We start from the raw sequence: 10,017 nt of genomic DNA, 5'->3' as shown, positions 1-10,017 counted from the left end.
GCGACACCCACATCCCATGAAAGGATAACAGAAAGGAAAGGATTGAGAGGCAGGGACTCTACTAAAAATAGGTTGAGGGGGTGACCTAATTGAGGAATTTAAAATTCTGAAAGGTTTTGACGGAGGGAATGCTTCCTCTTGTGGGGAAGAGCATAACCAGAGGCCATCAATATAAGACAGTCCCCAAGAAATCCAACAGGAAATTTAGAAACTTCTTAGCCCCCCCACCCCCAACCAAAAGAGTGGTAAGAATGTGGAACTCGCTACCACAGGGGGCAATCGGATCGAATAGTACAAGAGGTATTTAAGGCAAAGTGAGAAAAATGTTTGCGGGAGAAGGGAGTAGAGGGTTACCACAATCGATTTAAGATGAGGAAAGAGCTCAAGTGGGGCATAAACACCAGCATGGACCGGGTGGGACAAATGGCCTCCTTCTGTGCCTATGGAGTTCAGATAGAGATCAGCCATGATTGGATGGGAAGTCGCCTTGAGGGGTTGAATCGCCGACTCTACAGTCCAGCCCCTGCAGTCCCGTGAGCTCGCTGGTGTCTCAGCATGTTGGACGACTGGGTGAACCCCTTCCCGCACACGGAGCAGGTGAAGGGCCTCTCCCCGCTGTGGACTCGCTGGTGCGTGAGGAGGTGCGTCGAGTGAGTGAACCCCTTCCCGCACAGGGAGCAAGCGAACGGCCTCTCCCCGGTGTGGGTGCGGCGGTGACCCAGCAGCTCTTTTGCGCTCTGGAAGGCCATTCCGCAGTCCGGGCATCTGCATTTGTCGGCGTGTGTGCGCTGGTGTGCCTGCAGGCTGGTGGGGACGGCGAATCCCTTCCCGCACTCGGAGCAGGTGAACGGCTTCTCCCCGGTGTGAACGTGCTGGTGGGTCAGGAGGTGGGACAGCTGACTGAATCCCTTCCCGCACTCGGAGCAGGCGAACGGCCTCTCCCCGGTGTGAACGCGCTGGTGGGTCAGCAGGTTGGATGAGCTTTTGAACCCCTTCCCGCAGGCGGAGCAGGTGAAGGGCCTCTCGCCGGTGTGAACCCGCTGGTGGGTCAGGAGGTGGGATAACTGGGTGAACCCCTTCCTGCACTCGGAGCAGGAGAACGGCCTCTCCCCGCTGTGAAGACGCTGGTGGGTCAGAAGGTTGGCTAAGCTCGTGAAGCCCTTCCCGCACATGGGGCAGGCGAAGGGTCTCTCCCTGGTGTGGACCCGCTGGTGGGTCAGCAGGGTGGAGGACTGGGTGAAGCCCTTCCCGCACACGGGGCAGGTGAAGGGCCTCTCCCTGGTGTGGACCCGCCGGTGGGTCAGCAGGTTGGACAGCCGCGTGAAGCCCTTCCCGCACGCGGAGCAGATGAAGGGCCTCTCCCCGGTGTGGACCCGCTGGTGGGTCAGCAGGTGGGATGACTGGGTGAAGCCCTTCCCGCACTCGGAGCAGGCGAACGGCCTCTCCCCCGTGTGGCCGCGTCGATGGATTTCCAGCAGGGACGGGTAACTGAATCCCTTCCCACAGTCCGCACACTTGCACGGTTTCTCCATGGTGCGGGCGTCTCTGTGTCTCTCCAGGTGGGACGATCAGTTGAAGCCCCGTCCACACAACGAATGTGTGCACGGTCTCTCCTCGGTGCGAACGCTGTGATGTTTTTTCAGGCTGTGTAACTGGTGAAAGCTCTTTCCACAGTCAGTTCACTGGAAACACTCTCACTCGGGTGTGTGTCTGTGTCTCGGTGCTTTTCCCGGTCACCCTGATGTTTGAAATCTTTTCCCACAGACAGAACAGGCAAGCGTCTCTCCTTCCACATTCAAAGGGTGATATTCAGGTCCTGGTGGATCGAGCGATTCGGTCCGATCTTGGACAATCCATCTGCAAGTTCTCCCTTCGTCACACGCTGTAAAAGCAGTCGACAAAAGGCATCGCCGTAAATACAGGGTCGAGATTTGGAACAGACAATTCGAGTGTCCAGTGGAACACTCTTCCCACTCCCCTCCCTGCAAAGCTATAAATCCTGCCTCACACACACACCTCCCTCTCTCTGCTGCTAATTCAGACTCTGCTGGGGGAACCTAGAGTTAGGGGATGGTGGAGGTGGGGGGCAAAGTTTAAAAATAAGGGGTCGTCCATTTAAGACGGACATGAGGAGCAATTTCTTCTGTCAGACAGTCGTTAGCCTTTGGCACTCTCTTTCCCAGGCAGGGGAGGCCGGTCATTGATTATATTCAAGGCTGAGTTAGACAGGCTTTTGATTCAAACTGTATGAATCAGGAGCAGGAATAGGCCACTCGGCCCCTCGAGTCTGCTCCACCATTCAATAAGATCACGGCTGATCTGATTGTAACCTCGACCCCACATTCCCGCCGACCCCCCGATAACCTTTCATCCCCCTTGTTAATCAAGAATCTATCCAGCTCTGCCTTAAAAATATTCAAAGACTCTGCTTCCACCGCCTTTCGAGGAAGAGAGTTCCAAAGACTCACCACCCTCTGAGAGAAAAAATTTCTCCTCGTCTCTGTCTTAAATGAGCGACCCCTTATTTTTGAACAGCAACCCCCTCATTCTAGATTCTCCCACAAGAGGAAACATCCTCTCCACATCCACCCTTTCGAGACCCCTCAGGGCAGGTAAGTGCTGATCAGGCCACTGTCAGATCAGCCGTGACCTTATTGAATGGCGGAGCAGGCTTGATGGGCCGAATGGCTGATTCCTGCTCCTGTATCTTAACATCTTACGACTCACCACCCACTCTCTGGCTATCTCTCCTCTCAACCCCGAAGGCCGCCCTCTCAAATGAAGCCAATCGGACACTCTCTCTCCAACCTCACAGTCACTGACACCAATCTCCTCCTGTCTGATATAAACCAACCCCACAGTCACAGACACCAATCTCCTCCTGTCTGATATAATCCAACCCCACAGTCACTGACACCAATCTCCTCCTATCTGATATAATCCAACCCCACAGTCACTGACACCAATCGCTCTCCTGTTTCCTTTTACTACAATCGGCCCCTGTTGCACTGATTTGAATCCAGGAAACGGGGCATTAAATATAGCGAGGGCAATGCAGAATTCTTTCCCCTGACCTGGTCCTTGGGCGATCCTGGGCCTTGCCCTCAGTTGTGTCATTTATATTCTCTTAAAACCTCTTTCCCATGTACTTGCAGATCCAAATACCTCATTGCGACCTCTCTCTCCCTACATATGTTTTTTTTAATTCATTTACATGATGGGGGCATCGCTGGCTAGGCCAGCATTTATTGCCCATCCCTAATTGCCCCTTGAGAAGGTGGTGGTGAGCCGCCTTCTTGATCCGCTGCAGTCCATGTGGTGTCGGTACACCCACCGTGCTGTTAGGGAGGGAGTTCCAGGATTTTGACCCAGCGACAGTGGAGGAACGGCCGATATACTGCAGCGGTTCAAGAATCAGGCAGAGTCAACATGGTTTTATGAAAGGGAAATCATGTTTCACCAATTTATTCAAGCTCTTTGAAGGAGTCACATGTGCTGTGGATGACGGGGAACCGATGGATGTACTGTACTTAGATTTGCAGAAGGCATTTGTTAAGGTGCCACATCAAAGGTTATTGCAGAAAAGAAAAGCTCATGGTGTAGGGGGTAACATATTGGCATGGATAGAAAATTGGCTGGCTAACAGGAAGCAGAGAGTAGGCATAAATGGGCCTTTTTCTTGGTTGGCAGGATGTAAGAAGTGGTGTGCCACAGGGGTCAGTGCTGGGGGCTTTCACAAGGAAGGGAACAGCTAAAGTAAATGTTGGTTCTTTAAAAGTAGAGACAGGAGAATTTATGTCCTATGAAGAGAAATTGGGGAAACCGGGCCTGTATTCTTAAAGAGTTTCGAAGGATGAGAGGTGATCTCATTGCAAACTACAAAATACTGAAAGGGACAGACTAGACGCAGGTAAGATGGTTCCGCTGGGTGGGGAGTCTAGAACCAGGGGACATAATTCCAAAATAAGGGGGAAGCCACTTAAGACCGAGATGAGGGGATTTTTTGTTTTAATCTCAGAGGGTTGAGAGTCTTTGGAATTCTCTACTAGCACAAACACACAAAACAGGAGCAGAAGGCGGCCCCTCGAGCCTGCTCCGCCATTCCATAGGATCACGGCTGACCTGTTTGTGTTCCGAATTCCACATTCCCATCTCCTGCCGATAACCTTAGATTCCCTTGCCTGACAAGAATCTACCTCCAACTTAAGAGGCATTCGATGACCCCGGAGAAAATATTTCTCCTCATCTCTGTCCTAAAAGGGCGACCCCCTAATTTTTTAAACCAGTGCCCCCTAGTTCTGGACTCACCCACCAGAGGGAACGTCCTTTCCACGTCCACCTTGTCGAGGCCGTTCAAGATCTTGTTCACTTCAATCAAGTCACCCCCTCACTCTTCTGGGCAATTTTGAGGGCATGAAAGCAGAGCTAGCTAAAGTGAACTGGCAAATGAGGTTAAGGGATAGGTGCATAGAGATTTTGTGGTGGACGTTTAAGGGGACATTTCAGAATAGTCAGAACAGAGACATTCGAATGAGAAAGAAAAATTCCAAGGGGAGGAGCCACCACCCGTGGTTAACTATAAAAGATAAAGATAGTGATAATCTTAAAGAAAAATCATATAATTGCACAAGGATGGGCGGCAGGTCAGAAGATTGGACATATTATAAAAAGCAGCAAAGAATGATCACCAGGGAAGTGGTACTGAGCAAATTGTTGGAGCTGCTCGTCGTTGGGTCTTGAAAGAAGCGGGGAGTGAAATAGTTGATGTGCTGGTTTTAATTTTCCAAGATTCCCTTGGTTCGGGGAAGGTCCCATTAGTTTGGAAAACAGCAAATGTAACTCCTTTATTCAAAAAAAGGGAATAAAGGGAAACCACAGGCCAGTCAGCCTAACATCTGTCACAGGGAAAATGTTGGAAAATATTACTAAAGATGTTATCGCAGGGCACTTAGAAAAATTCAAGGAAATCGGGCAGAGTCAATATGGTTTTGTGAAAGGGAAATCATGTTTAACCATTCTATTGGAGTTCTTTGAAGGGGTCACATGCGCTGTGGATAAAGGGGAACTGGTGAATGTACTGTACTTAGATTTCCAAAAGGCACTTGATAAGGTGCCACATCAAAGGTTATTGCAGAAAAGAAAATATCATGATATAGGGGGTAACATATGTAGGGGGTAACATATCAGCAATGGATAGCTAACAGGAAAGAGAGAGTAAGCATAAATGGGTAATTTTCTGGTTGGCAGAATGCGACGAGTGGTGTGCCACAGGGATCAGTGCTGGGGCCTCAACTTTTTACTATTTATATAAATGACTTGGATGAAGGGACTGAAGGTATGGTCGCTAAATTTGCTAATGACACAAAAACAGGAAAGTAAGTTGTGAAGAGGACATAAGGAGGCTACAAAGGGATATAGATAGGTTAAGTGAGTGGGCAAAGGTCTGGAAATGGAGTATAATGTGGGCAAATGTGAAATTGTCCATTTTGGCAGGAAGAATAAAAATCAAGTCTATTATCGAAATAGTGAGAGGTTGCAGAGCTCTGAGGTGCAGAGGGATCTGGGTGTCCTAGTGCATGGATCACAAAAGTCTAGTATGCAAGTACAGCAGGTAATTAGGAAAGCTAATAGGATGTTATCATTTATTGTGAGGGGAATTGAATACAAAAGTAGGGAGGTTATGCTTCAGTTGTACAGGACACTGGTGAAACCACATTTGGAGTACTGTGTATAGTATCGGTCTCCTTACTTAAGGAAGATGTAAATGGGTTAGCAATTCAGAGAAGTTTTACCAGACTAATACCAGGAATGGGCCAGTTATCTTATGAGGAAAGGCTGGATAGGCTAGGCTTGTATTCACTGGAGTTTAGAAGAGGAAGAGGCGACTTGATTGAAACATATAAGATCCTGAGGGGTCTCGACAGGGTGGATGTGGAGAGGATGTTTCCTCTTGTGGGAGGAAGTGACGAGAAGGGTTGATGAAGGTAGTGCAGTGGATGTTGTGTACATGGATTTTAGCAAGGCATTTGACAAGGTAGATTGGTCAGGAAAGTAAAAGCCCATGGGATTCAGGGTAATGTGGCAAACTGGATAAAAGGTTGGCTTTGTAACAGGAAACAAAGGGTAATGGTCGATGGATGCCCTTGCAAATGGAAAGTGGTCTCAAGTGGTGTTCCACAGGGCTCGGTGTTGGGACCCTTGCTGTTTGTGTTATATATTAATGATTTGGACGTGAACGTGGGGGGCACAATTGGGAAATTTGCAGATGACACAAAGATTGGCTGAGTAGTGGATAGTGTAGAGGATAGCCATAATCTCCAAAACGATATAGATGGGTTGGTGGAGTGGGCGGTAAAGTGGCAGTTGGATTTTAACATACAGAAGTGTGAGGTCATACATTTAGGGAGGTCAAACAGTTACAGGGATTGCACAATAAATGGGAATATACTAAGAAATGAGAGATCTTGGCGTACAAGTACACAGGTCACTGAAGGCAGCAGTTCAAGTAGACGAGGTTGTAAAGAAGGCATATAGAATGATCTCCATCATTGGCAGAGGTATAGAATATAAAAGTAAGGATATAATGTTGGAATTGTATAAAACATGGTGAGGCCACAACTGGAGTATTGTGTGCAGTTCTGGTCACCACATTACAGGAAGAACGTAATAGCTCTGGAGAGAGTGCAGAGGAGGTTTACAAGAATGTTGCCAGGGTTAGAAAAGTGTAGCTACGAGGAGAGATTGGATAGGTTGGGGTTATTTTCCTTAGAACAAAGAAGGCTGAGAGGTGACTTGATTGAGGTGTACAAAATTATGAGGGGAAGAGATAGAGTGGACAGGATAAAATTGTTTCCCTTGGTGGAGAATTCTAGAACCAGGGGACATAGATTCAAGATAAGTGGCAGAAGGTGTAGGGGGGACATGAGGAAGAACTTTTTTACGTAGAGGAAAATGGGTGTCTGGAATTCGCTGCTCAAGTTGGTGGTAGAGGCAGAAACTCTAAACTGTTTTAAAAAGCACCTGGATCTGCACCTAAAATGCTGTAAGCTGCAGGGTTACGGGCCGGGTGCAGGAAGGTGGGATTAGAAAGGGCACCTGGGTGTCCTCGGGCTGGCATGGACAAGATGGGGCGAATGGCCTCCTTCTGTGCTGTAACTTTTCTATGGTTCTAATCTAGAACTAGGGGTCACTGTTTAAAAATAAGGGGACACCCATTAAGGACAGGGATGAGGAGAAGTTTGTTTCTCTGAGAGTGATGAGTCTTCCTTGAAAGGCGGTGGAAGCAGAGTCTTTGAATATCTTTAAGGCAGAGCTAGATACAAGGTTCACTAGGTTGGTCCCAGGGATGAGGAGGTTGTTCTATGATGAGAGGTTGAGTAAATTGAGTTTATATTCTCATGGAGTTTAGAAGAGCGAGATGTGATCTCATTGAAACCTACAAGATGGAGGGCAAGATAACATACTAACATATGAACAAGGAGCAGGAGTCGGTCACTCAGCCCCTCGAGCCTGCTCTGCCATTTAATAAGATCATGGCTGATCTGATAGTAACCTGAAGTCTGCATCCCACCTACCCCCGATAACCTATCACCCCCTTGCTTACCAAGAATCTATCTACCTCTGCCTTAAAAATATTCAAAGACTATGCTTCCGCTGCCTTTTGGGGAAGAGAGTTCCAAAGACTCACCCTCCTCACAGTGAAAACATTTCTCATCTCTGTCCTAACTGAGCGACACTAATTTTTACACAGTGACCCCCTAGTTCTAGTTTCTCCCACAAGAGGAAACATCCTCTCCACATCCACCCTGTCAAGGCCCCTCAGGATCTGATATGCTTCAATCAAGTCACCTCTTACTCTTCTAAACCACAGCGGATACAAGCCATGTCTGTTCAACCTATCCTCATAAGACAATCCTCCCATTCCAGGTATTGGTCTGGTAAACCTTCTCTGAACTGCTTCCAATGCATTTACATCCTCCCTGAAATAAGGTGACCGATACTGTACACAGTACTCCCAATGTGGTCTCACCAATGCTGTGTACCACTGAAGCGTAACCTCCCTACTTTTGAAATCAATTCCCCTCTCAATAAATGAGAACATTATCTTCCCTAATTACCTGCTGTACCTGCACACTAACCTTCTGTGATTCACATCAAGGAATACGAGGACAGTGAGGGAAAATGGCGCTGTGGTGGCTGGTCAGCCATGATCTAGTTGAATGGCGGAGCGGGCTCGAAGGGCAGAATGGCCTCCTCCTGCTTCTATAACTTACAAACAAAAAAGAGAAGAATTTCACTTCTCTGCAGTGGACATTGAGAACATCCCCTCCAAAATCAAAATGTTTCCAGTTTCTCTAAAGCTAAGCCAGCACTTGCAATTATTCATGCTTGGAGAACCTGCCGCTGAACTCGGGTTTCACTAACCAAGCAGACCCTGTGGTCACTTTGCATTTTTGTCTCATTTATTCAGCTTGGTTTGTTTATTTTTATTTTCGTTTATGGCACGCAGGCGTCGCCGGCTGGGCCAGCATTTATTGCCCGTCCCCAATTGCCCCTCGGGAAAGTGGTGGTGAGCCGCCTTCTTGAACCGCTGCAGCCCATGTGGTGTAGGTACACCCAATGTGCTGTTAGGGAGGGAGTTCCAGGATTTTGACCCAGCGACAGTGACGGAACGGCCGATATATTTCCAAGTCAGGATGGTGAGTGTCTTGGAGGGGAACCTCCAGGTGGTGGAGTTCCCCATCTATCTGCTGCCCTTGCCCTTCTAGATGGTAGAGGGCATGAGTTTGGAAGATGCCGTTGAAGGAGCCTTGGTGAGTTGCTGCAGTGCATCTTGTAGATGGTACACACTGGCTGCTACTGTGTGTCGGTGGTGGAGGGAGTGAATGTTTGTGGATGTGGTGCCGATCGAGCGGCTGCTTTGTCCTGGACGGTGTCGAGCTTCTTGGGTGTTGTGGAAGCCGCGCTCATCCAGGCAAGTGGGGAGTATTTCATCACACTCCTGACTTGTGCCTTGTAGATGGTGGACAGGCTTTGGGGGGAGTCAGGAGGTGAGTTACTCACTGCAGGATTCCCAGCCTCTGACTTGCTCTGGTAGCCACATGATGAGCATTGCAACACAGAATGTGAATTCTGAGCCACAGTTTGTGACATCCTGAAATCAGAGGCTCTTATTCCACAAAATGACTTTACTCTGGACAAGAAGACTCTGCGCCTGCGCCAAACCACGTCCCGACCGCGCGCCTCCGCCGACGAACCCCGCCGTTCCGACCGCGCGCCTGCACCAGTCCCCACCGACCGCGCGCCTGCGCAGCCCCAGCCCTCCCGCCCCCGACCGCGCGCCTGCGCAGCCCCGGCCCTCCCGCCCCCGACCGCGCCAACCGCCACGCCCCGACCGCGCGACTGCGCCAACCCTCCGCCCCCGACTGCGCGCCTGTGCCAACCCCCCGCCCCCGACTGCGCGCCTATGCCAACCCCCCGCCCCCGACTGCGCGCCTGTGCCAACCCTCCGCCCCCGACTGCGCGCCTGTGCCAACCCTCCGCCCCCGACTGCGCGCCTATGCCAACCCCCCGCCCCCGACTGCGCGCCTGTGCCAACCCCCCGCCGATGCGACCAGAGCTTCATCATTGCCAGTCCCCCCCCACCCCACTTACCCGGCCAGCCGTCCTCTGCGTACCTGCATTGATATTCTTTCAAACCCGATCCGGGTTTCTTCATCGACGCTGACCCAGCCTCGCCGGTTCGCCAATAAACAAACGCACCGAGGCGGAATGGTAAAACAGACAGAACGGCCCTCGCTCGCTCCCTCCCCCTTTCATCCGCCGCATGGGTCCGCCCTCTGGGACCCCGCCCCCTCCCGCCGCCGTTCAGCGTCTAACGTAGCGCGTCACCGACGTCCGCCTTCCCGACGCAGCACGTGAGCGACGTCGCCACCCTGCGGGTTACGTCACGCAAGCACGTACTTAGGCCGACGTCACAGGCACGGAAGGCGCATGCGTGTCGCCGCCGCCTCCTTC

At 50.4% G+C, this 10,017-nt stretch overlaps 1 protein-coding gene across 3 annotated transcripts; it reads right to left on the bottom strand.

The window, feature by feature from the left end:
* Positions 1-258: 258 nt before the first annotated feature.
* Positions 259-9,811, bottom strand: LOC144697040 (uncharacterized). 3 transcript variants are annotated; one of them, XM_078568822.1, is made up of 2 exons: positions 9,678-9,811; positions 259-1,882 (listed from the first exon to the last, which is right to left on the bottom strand). In XM_078568822.1, the coding sequence occupies exon 2, from the start codon at positions 1,530-1,532 to the stop codon at positions 510-512; it is 1,023 nt and encodes a 340-aa protein (XP_078424948.1). In that variant the 5' UTR covers positions 1,533-1,882; positions 9,678-9,811; the 3' UTR covers positions 259-509. The 3 variants fall into 3 exon arrangements, with proteins under 3 accessions (XP_078424948.1, XP_078424949.1, XP_078424947.1); XM_078568823.1 differs by lacking the exon at positions 9,678-9,811 and adding an exon at positions 8,139-8,266; XM_078568821.1 differs by lacking the exon at positions 9,678-9,811 and adding an exon at positions 8,118-8,260.
* Positions 9,812-10,017: the final 206 nt, after the last annotated feature.

The sequence above is a fragment of the Cetorhinus maximus genome, chromosome 23 (genome assembly GCF_964194155.1).
Source record: "Cetorhinus maximus chromosome 23, sCetMax3.hap1.1, whole genome shotgun sequence".
Classification (NCBI taxonomy): Eukaryota; Metazoa; Chordata; class Chondrichthyes; order Lamniformes; family Cetorhinidae; genus Cetorhinus; species Cetorhinus maximus.
This window is presented reverse-complemented; position numbering and strand designations above follow the sequence as displayed.

Bases quoted from the DNA above. Each gene is read 5' to 3' on its own strand.
- LOC144697040 (XM_078568822.1), bottom strand. From the start codon at position 1,532: ATGGAGAAACCGTGCAAGTGTGCGGACTGTGGGAAGGGATTCAGTTAC.